The 19,037-nt window shown below is 48.1% G+C and overlaps 1 protein-coding gene across 1 annotated transcript in view; it reads right to left on the minus strand.

Moving 5' to 3' along the window:
* Positions 1–17,388, minus strand: part of nbeab (neurobeachin b) — a 353,874-nt gene extending 336,486 nt beyond the window's left edge. The window contains 1 exon segment of the mRNA XM_061216918.1: positions 16,997–17,388. Coding sequence (XP_061072902.1) covers positions 16,997–17,263 — 267 coding nt within the window. The 5' untranslated portion in view covers positions 17,264–17,388.
* Positions 17,389–19,037: the final 1,649 nt, after the last annotated feature.

The raw sequence follows: 19,037 nt of genomic DNA on the forward strand, positions 1-19,037 counted from the left end.
AACACACACACACACACACACACACACACACACACACACACACACACACACACACACACACACACACACACACATACACACACACACACACACACACACACACACACACACACACACACACACACACACTTCCGTCCCCAGCTGTCAGAGGACAGAGGAGAGGGTGACTGGACAAATCCTCAAGGCAAGGACACCGTCCCATGTGCCGTTGCCTGGATACAGGCAGAAGCCCCCATCCACCGGACAGCCGGCCGGCACGGGACGGAGAACGGCGGCGTGCCGAACGACCCTCTCCAGCCAAACCCCATCCACCTGCTCTCCTGGCTGGATATCTGCATACGCGTGGCAGTCATTAACAGAAAATCATTAAGATGCGAGGGGTTCAGCCCAAACGCGGTAAAAGATGGCACACGCCACCGGCCTCGGGAGATTGAGGGCCCGCGTTTGAACGGGCTCCCGCTCCGTGATAAATAAGGCCGCGTCTCCGCCCGGGCAAGGTCGCCGTGTTTGACATCCCCCGACTCTCCGGATTAATGCGGCGGGAACAAAGTGCCAGATCAGAATGTAATAAGGCTGTGTTGTAACGCCGAGAGATATATCTGTCAACCCCCCATCCGCCAGCCTGTCACATCACAGCCACTGTAAAAGATGTGTGAGATATGACCCCCGGAAACGTTCTCCACGCCTGCCACGAACGCACCACGGCAGGAATTTCAAATTCATGAGGAGCAGTCATACATAAAAAAAATAATAATAATAAAAACGGTTCCAATCTGGAAGGCCTTTAACCATCGGAGTTGTGTTGCAACAAGCTCCAACGAAAAACAGAATACATACAGAGAACATTTTTTTTAATGTTCAAAATATTATCCCACACAGCCGTAATATAAAACCCAAGATCCTACTTCAAGCTAAAAAGGTACATTTTCCTGCTCAAATTCCTGTGGCAATTGAGTTTTGTAAAGAATTAAAAATAGGCTTGGGAGGAAAGCGTGCCGGCTTCATTATTAAACTTTATCTACAACACGGCTTTCATCTCGCACCGCTTTTGCCATGAAAAATTAACGGCACAAACAGCCCTAATTAGCTGAGATAACAGCGGCGGGGCCATTGTGGCGGCAGCCTCGATCCGGGCCGTCTTTGTCCCCGGGATCGCACCGTTTCACAGGCTGCCAGAAGAGGCCGTTTGTCATGGAGCCTTAAGAGTCGCTGAGGACTGTGGCCCTGAACGTACCTCCCCGAGCCTCACAACCCACACTGCCTGCTGCCCTCACCTGCTCCTGTTGACCGAGAGAGCCTTTTATTTAAAAATAAATAAATAAAAATAAAATGAACCCCATTTCAAATCCGTCAATTTGAATTCCACTCAAGCATCCTGACAAATATTGAACGAGGCTCAGATTATTTTTGTCCCCACTGAAGAAACCTTGTAAGACTTACCACGGAAATCAATCACGGGACAGAGGCCCATTTTCAGAGAAACAATATTTCATGAAATTACGAACAAGGATACTTTAGCCACCGAGAGGCGGCTGGCATAGCAATGCACCTCAAGGGTATCGGTACCTTGCGTGTCCTTCAGTCATGTCCGTACAGCCTCCGGGGTGCTCTCCTTACGCGGGGAAAGGCTTCCGATTTAATGCAGCGCACAACTGCATTTTCAATACACCGCGTATCCCATAAGCCCCTCGTACATCCTGCAAGAATACACGCTAACTCGGCTTCTTTTTTTAATGTCTTTTCATTTTTCTCCCCAATTTAGAATCCCCCCCCAGAAAAAGCCTCTTCAGCCACCCGTGCAATTATTTCGTGAGCCAGCGGCAATTCTACACCCTGCAGGACGCGGAGTACGACGGAGGAGAGCCGGGTCCAATCAGAAAACCGGCTTATCTCTCGCCATCTCTATCTGCATCCGCAGGAGCAAGTGTAAGGCATGCCTAACCCAAGGGACCCTCAGCACAACATAAACAAGCAGGTAAATCATCTTCCACTGTAGAATCAGTGACAGGATATATCATTTGACGACACATAATTTGACGTGACTGACATTTTTAAGATCACTCTACATCTCGCTAGCCTACGCTGCATCACAAGCTGCTGAACTCGTGAGCCAGCGGTTGAACACTGGATACCTCGGACGTCTCGTGATGCCGTTGCAAATGGTAAATGGTCAGCATTTATATAGCGCCTTTATCCAAAGCGCTGTACAATTGATGCTTCTCATTCACCCACTCATACACACACTCACACACCAATGGCGATCGGCTGCCAAGCAAGGCGCCAACCAGCTCGTCACCTCTGCTTGCTCAGGGACACGGCAACACATCCAGGGCGGGAATCGAACTGGCAACCCAGACGACTGCTCTCAGCCAATGTCGCCCCATATGTTGTAACTCAACCAACAACAAGTAAAGCAGATGCTGAGATAAGAGAAACAAGAGTATTTGTTGTATAGGCTACTCATAGTAATATTCTACTCATAGTAATATTCTGCAATATACAGTGCGCTCCAGAATTATTGGCACCCTAAATAAAAATTGAGAAAAAAGGCTGCATGTAATAAACAAGGTGGATAATGATCGATATTTTATGTTCAAACATATGGGAAAAAGATATACATTAATTTCAATACATTTACTCTCACTTCTTATTTAGTGATTTTTTCTGAAAATGAATGGCACCCCTAACAATTACTGTAAATAGAATCAAATAAAGTGAAACAGGCAATACAGTTAGACTTAATTTAGTTAATCTCAGGACTATATTTCATCATTCCATCACGTCCCATTTCACAAAAATTAGGCAACAAGCATGCAAAATCCATTTGTCAACCATCAGCATGGGAAAAGCAAAAGAACGGTCAATTCAGAAGACACAGATGGTACTTGACAAGTCAGGTAATGGGTACAAAAAATGCATAAACGTTACTTACCACTGACATACCACTTAGCACTGTAAGGGCAATAATATAAAGACGTAAAGCATATGGAATGGTTGCAAAATTGTCACGAAGCCTAAGTGCACTTCCCATGTACGTAAGGAAGGTGGTGAGGGAGGCCATAAGTAACCCAAGGATTGCACTTTAAGAATCGCAGATTGGTTGTCTTGGGGCCAGCAAGTCCCAAAAGAAACACAAAAGGGAAGCTCCATACCAATAGACTCTTTGGAAGGGTGGCACGAAGATAGCCCTTACTGAGCACAAAAAACAAAAACAAGCATCTGGAGCTTGCCAAACCTCACTGGAATTATGAGAGGAAGAGAGTGCAATGAACGTTTTGGCCATACACATCATCAACATGTTTGGCGGCAAAATCAAAACTTAGCAGAAAATCTGGTTGCTTCTGCTATGAAGCTAATATTTGGTTGTAGGTAGATTGTCCAGCAGGACAATGAATCCAAACATACATGAAAATACACCCAGTAATGGTTAAGTAAAAACAACAAGCATGTTCTGCAATGGGGGCGGCACGGATGGTGCAGTGGGTAGCACTGCCGCCTCACAGCAAGGAGGTCCTGGGTTCGAATCCCCGTCGGCCGGGGCCTCTCTGTGCGGAGTTTGCATGTTCTCCCCGTGTCTGCGTGGGTTTCCTCCGGGTACTCCGGTTTCCTCCCACAGTCCAAAGACATGCAGGTTAGGCTGATTGGAGAGTCTAAATTGCCCATAGGTATGAGTGTGTGAGCGAATGGTGTGTGTGCCCTGCGATGGACTGGCGACCTGTCCAGGGTGTATTCCTGCCTTTCGCCCAATGTATGCTGGGATAGGCTCCAGCCCCCCTGCGACCCTGTTCAGGATAAGCGGGTTAAGATAATGGATGGATGGATGGATGGATGTTCTGCAATGGCCATCTCAGTCTCCAGACTTAAATCCCATGAAAACCCCGTGGTCTGAACTGAAGAGGGGTATCCCGAGGATATCAATGATTCTGAAAATGAGGAGGAATGGCAAAAAGAAATCCTCCAAATATCTTCTCTAACCTTATCTAACCTCTAAAGTGCCGGGTTTTTGGGGAAATATTTTCCACATAATATTTCCCAATAAATTTGAAAGATTTAAGACTTCGGCTGATTCCATTAAATCATTAATAAAGCACACATGTTGGGGGGGAAAAAAAGCTTATGTCAATAACTATATTATTTGTTTGTTTACAGCATTTTTGTGCATATTTTTCAAGGGTGCCAATAATTCTGGAGCCCACTGTAAATCATCATTCTAAACGACAGGTGTTGCCGCCAAACAATCTCAAAAATGCAATCTGTCAGGTTCCAGGTACAACAAGCATGAAATCCCCAGATGGCTAGCCCCGACACAAAGTCGGAAATAGTTTTTCCATCAAACTTTCTTGTCCTGTGCGTGAGGCGTGGCAAGTAATGTGCAACACTTTTCCGAGCAATAAACCAGCAAGGGAAGTTACAGCTACACTTACAGTCCAACGCAATGGTCATTATCATAACACAGCCAACGTAACTGCCAAGCCTAAAACCTTATCCCCAGTAAATGACATGACATTAAGCTTCTGTAGCAACAGCTTACAGTTATGAGCAGAATAATCACTCGAGCAATTCAGGTTAAGTACCATACTTGAGGCCAAAGGTTTCCAAACTTTGCGAGTTCCCGACAGACTTCATTAGGCGAACTTTCTGTGGCCCAGGCAAAATAATTTGAAAATTATTTTCAGCAACATGATAATTAAAATGTCACATCCATTTTCACCAATACTCGGAACAAAATTACTTTTTACTGCGATTCTAAGGTCAGTGAAAATTATCTGTGTTCTGTAGAAGTGTTCTACAGAGATTCTGAGACGTTCAGCTGACATCACACTGAAGACCAGTCCACATTTTCTCCAGAACTCTCCCTGGTGCTTCTTCTCACTCTGCCCTCTTCACTCTCTCTCCATCCTTCTCACTCACTCACTCACTCACTCACTCACTCACTCACTCACTCACTCACTCACTCACTCACTCACTCACTCACTCACTCACTCACTCACTCACTCACTCACTCACTCACTCACTCACTCACTCACTCACTCACTCACTCACTCACTCACTCACTCACTCTCTCTCTCCCAGACTCTCTCCCTCCTTCACTCTCCCTCTCCCTCCTTCACTCTCTCTTCCTCCTTCACTCACTCTCTCTCTCCCTCCCTCCTTCACTCTCTCTCCCTCCTTCACTCACTCTCCCTCCCTCCTTCACTCTCTCTCTCCCGGACTCTCTCGCTCCTTCACTCTCCCTCTCCCTCCTTCACTCTCTCCCCCTCCTTCACTCACTCTCTCTCTCCCTCCCTCCTTCACTCTCTCTCCCTCCTTCACTCCCTCCTTCACTCTCTCTCTCCCTCCTTCACTCACTCTCCCTCCCTCCTTCACTCTCTCTCTCCCGGACTCTCTTGCTCCTTCACTCTCCCTCTCCCTCCTTCACTCTCTCCCCCTCCTTCACTCACTCTCTCTCTCCCTCCCTCCTTCACTCTCTCTCCCTCCTTCACTCACTCTCCTCTCCCTCCTTCACTCTCACTCCCTCCTTCACTCTCTCCCTCCTTCACTCTCCCTCTCCCTCCTTCACGCTCTCTCTCGTTACTTGGCAGTCTTCCGTAGGAGCCATTTTCAGCCGCGCTGTTCCTGCCGTAGCGGTGTTAGTCTGAGTCACCGGTAAGCGCGGCGGCGCGATTATAGCAATGGAAAACCGCTCTCTCTCTCTCCCGCTCTCTCTCTGCGCTCTCACTGCGCTCTCTCTCCCGCGCTCTCTCTCTGCGCTCTCTCTCGCGCGCTCTCTCTCTCTCTCGCGCGCGCGCTCTCTCTCTCTCTCTCTCTCTCTCCGCTCTCTCTCTGCGCTCTCACTGCGCTCTCTCTCCCGCGCTCTCTCTCTGCGCTCTCTCTCGCGCGCTCTCTCTCTCTCCCGCTCTCTCTCTGCGCTCTCACTGCGCTCTCTCTCCCGCGCTCTCTCTCTGCGCTCTCTCTCGCGCGCTCTCTCTCTCTCTCTCCCGCCCTCTCTGTCTGCGCTCTCTCCCGCGCTCTCTCTCCCGCGCTCTCTCTCCCGCGCTCTCTCTCTCTGCGCTCTCTCTCCCGCGCTCTCTCTCTGCGCTCTCTCTCTCCCGCGCTCTCTCTCCCGCGCTCTCTCCCGCTCTCTCTCCCGCGCTCTCTCTCCCGCGCTCTCTCTCCCGCGCTCTCTCTCTGCGCTCTCTCTCCCGCGCTCTCTCTCCCGCGCTCTCTCTCTGCGCTCTCTCTCTGCGCTCTCTCTCTGCGCTCTCTCTCCCGCGCTCTCTCTCCCGCGCTCTCTCTCCCCCGCTCTCTCTCCCCCGCTCTCTCAAATTCAAATTCAAATTCAAATTGCTTTATTGGCATGACAAAATTTGCATTTGTATTGCCAAAGCATGGCAAGGAACATGTTAAAACAGATGAAAATAACACAGTAATATGATTATTATATAAAAAAAAAATAATAATAATAAATTTTAAAAAAATTAAGGATAATAATTAACAATAATAAATCTATATATACATATATATACACACATATACATGCACATGCATATTCATACACACGTATATACACATATATATATATACATACATACATATAATTAGACACATCTTTCTAACATACTAATAACAAGCTAATCTAATAATAACAGTTTATATAACAGGTAAATTTAATATGTGTGTGTGTGTGTGTGTGTGTGTGTGTTTGTTTTGTCACTCACTGTCTCTGAGTATGTGACATTCAGACACATATTTCACTGCAATATGTGCAGTTGTTCCCTCTCCCAAGACTATCGGTAGTTGGTTGCTCTCTTCTAGGTGGAGAAAGTTGGGGATATGTTTTTTAAATTTATTAAAATATTTTTTTCTGATATTTTTGTATTTTTCACATTTTAGAAGGAAGTGCACCTCCGTTTCAACCTCACCTGTCATACAGTGACCACATATCCTCTGTTCTTTTGGTAGCCAGGACTTTTTATGTCTACCTTTTTCAATGGCTAGGTTGTGGTCACTGAGTCTGTACTTGGTAAGGAGTCGTCTCTGCTTCATATCTCGGACAGTTACAAGATATTCAGCCAATTTGTATTCTCGTTTTTCTCGTTTTTTCTCGTTTTTCTCGTTGTATACTCTCTCTCTCCCGCTCTCTCTCTCTCCCGCGCTCTCTCCCGCTCTCTCTCCCCTGTGCTCTCTCCCGCTCTCTCTCCCGCTCTCTCTCCCTCTCCCGCTCTCTCTCCCGCTCTCTCTCTCTCCCGCGCTCTCTCCCGCTCTCTCTCCCGTGCTCTCTCTCTCCCGTGCTCTCTCTCTCCCGTGCTCTCTCTCTCCCGCTCTCTCTCTCTCCCGCTCTCTCCTCCCTGACTGCAGAGGAGCGCTGCTCTCTCCATTCCCCGAGATCTGTCCAGATATTAATCACACATTCAGGCTCCGGTCACATCGCCAGCCACACCACCGCGCACCGTGCCCTTTGCCCTGGCTCCTTTTCCCTCCCTGAAGAACTGCAGCGGTGTCACGGGTTCACGGTCTCAAAACAACTTCTTTCGACCCAGGCGCGAATAAGGGCTCGGAAATCCATTCAAGTCTCAGACTTTAGTGCTAGCTGTGCAGGGGAGCACAGACGGTTGAAAGCAACACAGGGTCAGGGAGGCAGCCATTTAAAAGCACTAGACTGGCCAGTACACGCTGCAATCCCAAGAGACTCATTCCATAGACACACTGACAGCGCATTTCCACTTACCGCTGGCTGATAAGGGACCGTTCTAATTTCCACCCTCAATCACAGGAGAAACGGCCACCCTTTTCCGCTGATGAATATCGGGCGGGCGAGCGGCCGTGTGTAGTTAACACAACGCCATTCAAACAAAACAATAACACATTAATAAACAGCCAAATCAAAATGTAACCAGTACAAACAATGTTATTAACCCTTTGAAGAGCAGGGGGTTTTTTTTGTGTGTTTTTTTCTAAATCTAAGTCAGTGTAGTAGAACTCCATTGATTTCAGTTACCAGTAGCGATCGTCACTTTAGCATTAGCATGTTCGGTGAAGATCGTTCTAATCACAGAAGCGCTCTCGCACCTTAAAGCAGGGGGTGTCCAATCTTATCCAGAAAGGGCGGGCGTGTGGGTGGAGGTTTTTGTTTTAGCCCAAAACAAGACACCCGATTCAACGAGTGAGACGTTTGATGAGCAGAATCAGGTCCGACAGGGTCGGGCTTCGACAGAACCATGCACCCGCATCAGCCCTTTTGGGAAAAGATGGGACACCCCTGCCTTAAAGGTTCAACGCGAGACCCTTCCAGAAGCAGGGATTGTGTTTCTGTTTGGAGAAAGCGGGCGGAAGCGCTAATCATGACTGCGCATCATTAACTTGGCAGCATCTGCCCGGAGTACACACGACGCCGGGATGATTAATTAGCTGTGCAGCCTGATCGTTCAGGGCCGGGGCCCGTTCCCCGGGGCCACGCTGGTTTACAGCTCTCCGCCGTAACAAAGCGATCCTTAATATTAACGTGCGGTCCCCAGCGGAGCCGGGTTTGTGCTGAGTCGCTCCTCTTCACTCAGTGCGGAGCACAGTTCAGTGACCTTGGTGTTCTGCACGCCTTAAACAGGAAATAACTCCCAGGGACCGGGCTCCTTCATGACCTCCACACTGACAGGAAGGTCTCCTGAGCTCCCCGCGTTCTCTGGGTACACAGGCAGCTCCCAGCTCCCTCCCTCCCCAGACAGCTCCCAGCACCCTCCCTCCCCACAGACAGCTCCCAGCACCCAGCTCCCTCCCCACAGACAGCACCCAGCACCCAGCCTCCCTCTCTCCCTCCCCACAGACAGCACCCAGCTCCCAGCTCCCTCCCTCCCCACAGACAGCACCCAGCTCCCAGCTCCCTCCCTCCCCACAGACAGCACCCAGCTCCCAGCTCCCTCCCTCCCCACAGACAGCACCCAGCTCCCAGCTCCCTCCCTCCCCACAGACAGCACCCAGCACCCTCCCTCCCCACAGACAGCACCCAGCTCCCAGCTCCCTCCCTCCCTCCCCACAGACAGCACCCAGCTCCCTCCCTCCCTCCCCACAGACAGCACCCAGCACCCTCCCCACTCATAAGGTGCTCCAAAGGGCATTCGAATGCACACACACACACACACACAGTTTAATATGATTGCAGCCCCCCCGCAGTCTCAGAGTGGTTTGTGAGTCACCACTGTCACTAGCAACTGCAAAAGAATGAGGCCGCAGACCCAGAAGTAAAGAGAGAATGGTGCTCTGTTTCCATCCTGCCCTGAGCGCACATCCATACCTAAAACTACAGCTGCCACCCTGAGTCCTGACACATTCATCTTCATGCAAACCAAACGCACACAATGTCTCAAAACAAAGGCGGCCAAGCCAGAATCACAAGGATTACGGTTGCTGTGTAGGGTTTGTGCAGAGATTTCCTGTGCGGTCAATCTGATCTCGGCCTAACGAGAGAATACCCACAATAGCTCTCCGTTGGGACTGAGCAAATACGCTTGGAATTTATAAAAATAGATTTTTCAGAAAATTTCTGAAAATCTATAATTTAGCACTGGCATGCAGCATCTGGTTTCTCAATGCAGAGACATTCTTGGAAAGCCAAACAGATTTGGCGTATTTGCGAAGTGTATAAAGCATATTTGTGACAGTGGCTCAGAAAATGTAAATAACAGCAATAAAAAGCAAGACACAAATAAAATGGAATTCCTGTTATCATACTCTTGCACATTTTAAACCCATTCAATAATAAACGCGGAATATTCCGGGAAAATGTTTCATGTTGACTAGGACTTAAATTAAATGCTCTTTCTGGAAAACAAAAACAAAAAAAAACAGGCTCTCTGTCAAACAGAGTACAATGCATCTGCGAATTCGTATCCCCGACTTTAGCTCTTTGTGAGGTTCTTAACAAACCCTTCCCTTTCCACACAAACAACCGAACGACGACAATCAATTCCCCTTCCGCACAAAATGGCCACTGCCCGAACGGCCCGCTTCAGAAGCACCACTAATCCAATATTCCCGAGCGCCTGGCCGGAAACTGCCATGACACAGGTTGTTGCGGTGGGAAGTTGGTAACAATTCCCAGAACGGGGGGGGGGGTTCCCATGGAAACGGTGCCTGCTTTGCTCAGGGGTGGAAAGGTGCCTGGGAGTTGGGCCGTTCCTGCCGGAACATTCTGCAGACGCGGGCTGTAGCCGCAACAGGCTTTCCCCCACCTCGTGAGCGAGCACAGCACAGCACAGCACAGCACAGCACAGCACAGCACAGCACAGCACAGCACAGCACAGCACAACACAACAAAACAAAACACAAACACAACAGACCGCCATGAACCTCCGGAGCCGTAACAATGACTCGGCACATCGCCGACTGAAACCAGAGATGTTTGAGACGCACAGAGAGCGTCTACAGGACGGGAAGGCCCGGGATTAGGGGCACTGCCCTCTGGAACGTCCCTGTAGGGCGGTGGGTTCAACTTAGATCTCCGGAGGACCAAACCTGTTCACGCAGCTGTTTGCAAAGATAATGATTATCAAATGAGGGACAAAGGCTGAATGAACAAACAGGAAAAAAGACACGGTACTGGCACAAATACCAACTGCCACCTTTCATTAACCGCAGACAGGAATAGTCCAGTCTGAACGTCTTCATACTATTGAAATGGCAGACAGCCCAAACACACAAAAGCCACTGAACTCCACACAACTGAACTCCACACACAAGTGCAGTAACAGTACTAGTCCGTCGCTGCTGCTATTGTGGTGAAGGTGAAGGAGCCGAACTACGGATCGAGGAGTGCTTCAAACGCAACTGTTTGCAAAAATGGTGATAAAACGAGATAAATATCTGCATTGACAGCACACCAACCAACTCCGCATTATCAGCACTTGCCACCACGCCGAACATCTTTCACCTTAGGCTAAAAATAAAACACAAAGCAGCCACACTGCACCTTACTGAAGCGCTGCCAGCGCGAACGGGCAGAAACGATGACTCGCACTGTTCAACTGCACAGCAGACATCACTGCCATGCTCAATGAGCTTCCGCAGATCTACCCTGCGCTCAGATATTCTGCTGCCACTCTACGTGTAGGAACTTTGGAACACGTTTCCAGTCTTTGAACCAGGTGTAAAAATAAATGCAACCACGTACACCCCCATGTACTCAGCTCTCAGTATAGCGAGCGAGGGCAGGCCAGAGCACAGAGAGCACGTGCTCCTTGTCCGATTGGGGAGTCTGCAAGACGTATGACCTCACACACACACACACACACACATACACTCACACGTGCACACAAGCACGCACGCACACAAACACACGCACACACACACACATGCTGTCACGCACGCACACGCTCTCTCTCACACACGGGCACGGACGGACGGACGGACGGACGGACGGACACACACACACACACACACACACACACACACACACACACACACACACACACACACACACACGCACACACACAGCCCTGCGGTGACACGAGAGGACGCGGGCGTTTCCAGCCCGGAGCCCTCCCGGCCGGCTCCCCACCTGTCACATGTCCGGCTCCCCGCCTGGAAGTCATTACAGTGCCTGCTGCTCAATAAACACCCTCACCTGGAAAAGTAATTACACCTCCGGCCTGCGGAGGGGGCCATCACCGCGCGCCGCGGTCCGTCGCTCCGGCTGACCCCTGGACCGGCCGAGACAGGAGGGCCGAGGGGAGAACTCATCAAACAAGCTGCTCCACCGGGTTTCTGAGCCTGCCACAGAGAGCCAGGCTGTTCCACCGGGTTCCTGAGACAGAGAGCCAGGCTGTTCCACTGGGTTTCTGAGCCTGAGACAGAGGGCCAGGCTGTTCTACCGGGTTTCTGAGACAGCGAGCCAGGCTGTTCTACCGGGTTTCTGAGAGAGAGAGCCAGGCTGTTCCACCGGGTTTCTGAGCCTGAGAGCCAGGCTGTTCTCCTGGGTTCCTGAGGCAGAGAGCCAGGCTGTTCTCCTGGGTTCCTGAGGCAGAGAGTCAGGCTGTTCTCCTGGGTTCCTGAGGCAGAGAGCCAGGCTGTTCTCCTGGGTTTCTGAGAGAGAGAGCCAGGCTGTTCCACCGGGTTTCTGAGCCTGAGAGCCAGGCTGTTCTCCTGGGTTCCTGAGGCAGAGAGCCAGGCTGTTCTCCTGGGTTCCTGAGGCAGAGAGCCAGGCTGTTCTCCTGGGTTTCTGAGACAGAGAGCCAGGCTGTTCTACCGGGTTTCTGGAACAGAGAGCCAGGCTGTTCTCCTGGGTTCCTGAGGCAGAGAGCCAGGCTGTTCTCCTGGGTTTCTGAGACAGAGAGCCAGGCTGTTCTACCGGGTTTCTGGAACAGAGAGCCAGGCTGTTCTCCTGGGTTCCTGAGGCAGAGAGCCAGGCTGTTCTCCTGGGTTTCTGAGACAGAGAGCCAGGCTGTTCTACCGGGTTTCTGGAACAGAGAGCCAGGCTGTTCTACCGGGTTTCTGAGCCTGAGAGCCAGGCTGTTCTCCTGGGTTCCTGAGACAGAGAGCCAGGCTGTTCTCCTGGGTTTCTGAGACAGAGAGCCAGGCTGTTCTCCTGGGTTTCTGAGACAGCGAGCCAGGCTGTTCTACCCGGTTTCTGAGACAGAGAGCTTGGCTGTTCTACCGGGTTTCTGAGAGAGAGAGCCAGGCTGTTCTACCGGGTTTCTGAGACAGAGGGCCAGGCTGTTCTACCGGGTTTCTGAGACAGAGGGCCAGGCTGTTCTACCGGGTTTCTGAGACAGAGAGCCAGGCTGTTCTACCGGGTTTCTGAGCCTGCCACAGAGAGCTTGGCTGTTCCAGCCTTCAGCAGAGCACTGTCCAGCCAGGCTGACACAGCCTCCAGGTCAGGCACTCACTGACATATTTATTTTGCCTATTTGCTTGTTTACTTGACAGGGACGATGCAGATGAATGCAGAAGGTTTGTGTAAATGTGTTAGCGAGAGTTAGCCAGGGAGGCTCATTTGCATCTGTAGCTACATTTGATGGCTATGGGGGGAACCTGGAACACGGGGACAGCCTGCAAACTCCAGGCAGAGAGGATCTGGACCAGCGGGGACTCAAACGCAGAACCTCGTTCTTGCGAGGCAACGGGGCTAACCACTGTGCCATATTTTCTGTTGGCGTTTCATATTAAAAGTGCATTATTTTCCTAAATATTGACTTTATGAGCTGAGTTTTGTGTTTTATGTGGGGAAGAAGAAAACCCGACGACAATACACCGGCTCCCTGGGACCACACGGGCCAACTTAACCATTCAATGAGAATCACTCACCAAGCGCGCTTTTATTCCCCAAGTAAAGTAACAGTCTCCTGGCATCACCGCCAGAACTGCGGTGCTTTAAAAAATAATGTTTTAAAACGGCTCGTTCCTCAGACAGGTGAACACACTCTCCCCAGCGGCGCGCCCGGTAGCTGCCAGCCACGGGGATCGATCGCTACGGTTTCGCTACAACGGCGCTTTTTTTCTGCTTAATGACCGAAAACGCAACGTTTCTGCATTACGATTCCAAAAAGCTGCCCACTACATCACCTGGGCCAATGGGCTCGGGGCTGCATGCTGACCGCACACAACTGTAAGGGGGGGGACATCACAAAGGCAGCTATTCCCCAGTTAACCTAACCGCCTGTTAGGCATGGGTGCCGCCAGGCATTCTGGGACCCACAACCCCATCACTGCACAAACACAGGGCAGGGTGAGGGCCACTGACAGCCAGGGCCCTTTGAATGTTCCGAATTCTCTCCCCCATGCGGCCCCACTGCTCTCAAATATATCCAGCCCACTGGGGAAACCAGTCACAATACAAGCGCTTTCTAATGAAGTCAGCCAGGCTTCTAATGTTTACCAACGCAAACCACAGTTATAGGAGGAATTTATCAATGTGAAGCTTCTTGTTTGCTTGTTTTGCTCAATTGTTTTGTAACAAATGGTTCTGGTATGTTGGAACATATTTCTGAGAACATTCAATAGAGTTGTTTGTTTGTATAAAACCCTTCACAAAATACTACACTTTGCCAAATGCTTTTCTGGAGTATTTCATTAAATTTCATCATACACATATTAAATAACGCTTTTCATACATACGTTGTAAATGGATAGTAAATTCTGCATACTGCTTTACTGGTGAATTTTCCTCAACCTTGGCTCACAACGAAATCGTGACTTATGCAATAAGTCCAAACAAAACATAGAAGTTTTTAGTCACTTGAGCAAAAATAAAAAAAATAAAAATAAAAACACATTAGACATAAATTGTTTATAATATGTACTCCAGTTACACCCTTCACAATCTGTGCCGATGTTTGAGATAATGAGAGGCCTCATTTGCGCTGATAAAAAAGCAGATTTGAAACGGTGGGCAGACGGCGAGATGCAGTAATGTCCGTTAATGTGCGGGCACGTGCGGTTGGGAGTGAAGAACAGCCAACGCCGCCGCTCCACACTCAGGAGTGAGGTACGAACACACACCATCCCAGCACCGGGGCTATTCCACTCCTTTATGGAAATCACACAAAACCTTCCCAACGGATAACACGCCCTGCTAAAGGGCAGACCGCAGCAGGACAGAGAACAGGAACGTACCGCCGTCAGGTGTTTCACGCTGTACTAGACGCACATGAGGCGGCCTTTCAAACTTTTTCGCTAAATTACACTCATAAAAACATTGCTACAGTGACAGGCTGTGCCTGATGCACAAATGCATTTGAAGAAGTTATTGCTACAAAAGGTCAACGGGTCATTTGTGTGACAATTTACAAAAAAAATTATTGCCCCCTTCTGCAATCCTGTACTGTAGGATTAGCTAAATTAGACTGGTTTATAAAATAATACCACAATTTATTAATACTACAATAGGACAATATGAATATACCGGTACCTGCATTGCCATATTTGAAGTGCAATTATATTTAGACTTATTTAAATAATTCCATAAAAATATAGCTAATATTCCAATAATGTTGTTTGTTGTTGTATCATTCTATGAAGATTCAAGTTAAAGAATGGGGTTCTATTAAGAACAAATTGCATTAGTTTTATAACAGGCTATTCTGGAAAAATCGTCTGAGCAGGTAGCTGTTAACTGTAATCCCATGTAAATTACATTTTAAAACATCTATCTTGTGTGAAGTGAACTAAAAGCATACTGTGCCACGAATATAGCCCTCACTGTTGTTTTGGTGGGCATCTCAAGTAGCCTACGATCTGTTTCTTCAAAATGTCCTCTTAGAAAAAAAGAACAGACTATTGATTACCACATGGTCTCTGAGGCATTCAACCGCAATCAATACAGTCCCAGGGCACCGTTTGTGGTTTCTTAATGCTCACATAATGTGTGGCTTTGCCCCAAGATTTCAATAGTCGCACAAAACTTTGAAAGACGTTGTAACCTGGCCCTTTTCATTAATCTAGTGTTGTGTTTCTCTATGATCATGTTATTTTATGGTTCGAGCGCATCTGGTTGTGGGTATTTCTGAATACATTACTATTGTAGCAACTTCCCCCACTGACGGCTGTTCCCCGACGGAGAGGCACGTTACCACAATCCTCCTCTGTGCCGCTGTGTGCTGCAACATCTTAGATTTAATATAGCTACAAGTATGACACTATTTGCAAACAATGAAATGATGGTGACCCGTTCGGCAACAAGCCGGCCCTCTGCCCTTTTCTATTCTATTCTGGTTTATTATATTCTGATAACGTCCCGTAGGAAGGGGGCTTTTATTACACAAAGATATGGGTTTCAGGACTGTCAACAACCGGATCGCTTTTGATAAGCCATGCAGTTCTTGAGCACTGCGATGGTAATCATCGTCAACATTGAGCTACTTCGCGGCAGCATGCATTTTCACACATTCACACACATTCACACAGTGTCTGCCAAGTGCAGCGTCGCGATATATTCGGAGAATGACCCTTGCATATCCGTGAGCACTTGACCAAGGTGCTGTAGCCTACCTTGCTTTGAGAAAGAAATGAAGTCACATCGTCGAAAAATGTATGCAACCAGGTATCTCTAAGCCCTTGACAATACAAGTCCTCTGTACAGTTTTGCATCGACATAATCACACAGTAATATTACGCTGGATGAAACATCTTCGCCTGCAACGGTTTCTTGGTTCAGTCGCAGTGAAAGAGTAAACTATACGATTATGTCACGTTTAGCTCAAATAAAAGAAAAAAAAAATACAGGGAAATTACCTTCAAACGAACCACACCTAAAGTAGTCAGTTTACAAAGGTGATCTACAGATCTAGTGATTTTAATCTAGTGTTTTAATAGTTTATGTGCAACGCCGGAGAATGCTTTGCTGTCTTTAACAGTTAGCTACGTTAAACCTGTTTTCCGCAGAGACAGATGCTCTGCTTGTAAACTTTGGGAGACAAGTCATGGTCATAATGTTACCTTTTTTGATATCAGTCAAAGCTGCTAACATACGTTGTAACAGGTTATGTAATTTTCAGAAAATGGATTCAGATAAACATATCTAAAAAAATACAATTAATAATTTAGATTTCTGACAAAATTAAGCATAATTTGACAATACAGTGATAGCTACTACCTCAACCAAGACGCTGCATAATACCATACATAAATGCATTAACACTTAAAAACAAATTAGTCATTTTAAAGCACCTTACACTATGCTGACAAGCCAACTACGATGGTAGCCAACAGGCATCAATATTCAGATGTTTTCCACAATAGGTAGCGAGCTAGCGTATATGTTTGTGTTTTTCTAATACTGTGTTAGCTCAAAAAACAAACACATAAGAAAAACATCCTAATACGATGAAAACATAGCCAGCTTTGTTTGGCTGTTAGCAAGTTCACGAGCTATTGCGATTTATCTGGCCGGGTAGCAAAGTAGCCCGTAATATTTTTCCAGTAAAAACGTAAATAGCTTGCTATCTTGCTAACCGGCTGACTTGCTAAGCAAAACCTCAGCGTGTTGCTAGCTAGTTCGCTAGCGTATGCAGGTGCTCTGTGATTTTCTTACCAGGTTCAGAACCGTCTCGACAATGTCTCTGTTGCTAACCTCCCCGACCTGGATCAGACCGATGAGAACGGCGAATTTCATCTTGATATTCCGGATCGGAACCGAGGGATTGATCACCCCGGCCGGCAGGACCATTGAGCCCGAACCGGACACCATCATTTCAGCAGTATTGGAGCCCGTTGTCCCCTGTTGCCCATGACCCGGGGGAGGTTCTCGGTCCGAGAGCGATACCGAACCCGGCACTAAAACCGGCTTCTCGCTCGACATTTCCCCTCGAATCCAAAGGAGCGGCCGCGGTCTCACCTGCTGTAGCTATTACCACCGACTATGCACAAGCATCAATGAGAAAAATAAAGAAAATTCTGGAAATCCTCCTTTCCGTTAAAATCCCCCCTCTGTTCCTCCACAAATAGACAAATGCATTATTTTGCAACCACTAATATTAGCCAAAAACGCTTAACGCAATGATATCCTTTTAATTCTGGATTATTTCTGGGTGTCAGCCAGTAACGCTCGCTGTGTAGTCATTCGCCAATGCTCGACTGAAGGCTACACGGTTCTCTCCGCCATGTTGCCGCCCCCTGCCTGCGGTACTGTTCACCACGCCTGCGTGCTGAGCGAGGAGGTGGGGGTTGAGGAAAACCCAGGACTGGCTGTCCCGTTAGGTGGAAAAGGACAGTCCCGTTCGACGGAAAGGGACAGGTGAGCCTGGTGCTGCAATCTGAACTCTTCGGAAATTCGTAAAATCTGTGTGTGCGTGTTCGTGTGTGTTGCTGACTTCACGTGCACAATGTCTTGGTCTGGAAATGAAATGTCTGGATTATAAAAGGCAAAAGGAAGAGTGAACATTGAAATAGTCCGTCCCCCTCATTTAATCCAGACAAGCGTCCACACTGAACAGAGGATCACATTTTAAATGTTAGTTTCATCATGAGTATTATGCAAATCGTTAGTAATGTAAACACACGTGAGATAAAATAGCCTGTCGCCGCAACTGGTATCCTTCAATGCAACTCCTATACACGCGCACACTTGTTTAAGTGGGTGTAGTTGCATGAAATGATGTCGTTCGAATGAGCCTATTGCAATCGTTATTCAGAAGATTTATGATCATATGAACATCAGTTACTCCAAAACAAATACAGTGCTGCACGCATTCTAGCTACACGTGATCACGTGGCAAGTTTTTTAAAAGTTACTGCCTGTAAATTATTTTAGGAAGTCGATCAGACTGCAAGTAAGATATGGAAAAAGCAGTCATACATCCATAACATCGAAGCCATTTCCAATCACTATTTAGGGCAAAAATACTCTCTCTCTTCTCATCAAGCTTTAAAGGAACATGCAGGATTTTCACCTTGAAAACACACATGCTCAGTCGTTACTATGATACACTGGCAACCTGTATCTCTGTTCTCTTTTGCCTATACCTTGCTTGTCTACCTGTATTTGTTATTCTAAAAACTGCTCAGGCCTCTTCTGGGCGTGGACCTGTTTTATTTCTGTGCTGTATCTGAAAAGCCTTTGTCCAATACACTGAACTCATACACTCTATGATCCAATAGAAGGAGGAGGGGGGCAAGAGGTTGGTCACTACAGTTGTGAGCTGGGTTTTGCGAGAGATTATCATTGGTGACTAACCATTATCTAATCAAGAGGCTGGCCAGCTTTCAGTAACATTCATTAGCTGCCGCGTTATAAGATAACCAAATTCAGTTTTGTATGTCAGCCGGCTGGCCGTGGAAGCTGGGTCCCACTGCACAGTGCTAACGTCACTGTTCATATTTTTGGGAGATGCCTCCCAGAGTGTCTCCCCTCCTGGGCAGTGAGCTCATGCCAAAACCCAAAAGGCTCCCCGACTTTCAGAAGACTCATTCATTCATTCATTCATTATCCTAACCCGCTTATCCTGAACAGGGTCACAGGGGGGCTGGAGCCTATCCCAGCATACATTGGGCGAAAGGCAGGAATACACCCTGGACAGGTCACCAGTCCATCGCAGGGCACACACACCATTCACTCACACACTCATACCCACGGG

Source organism: Conger conger, chromosome 13 (genome assembly GCF_963514075.1).
Source record: "Conger conger chromosome 13, fConCon1.1, whole genome shotgun sequence".
NCBI lineage: Eukaryota > Metazoa > Chordata > Actinopteri > Anguilliformes > Congridae > Conger > Conger conger.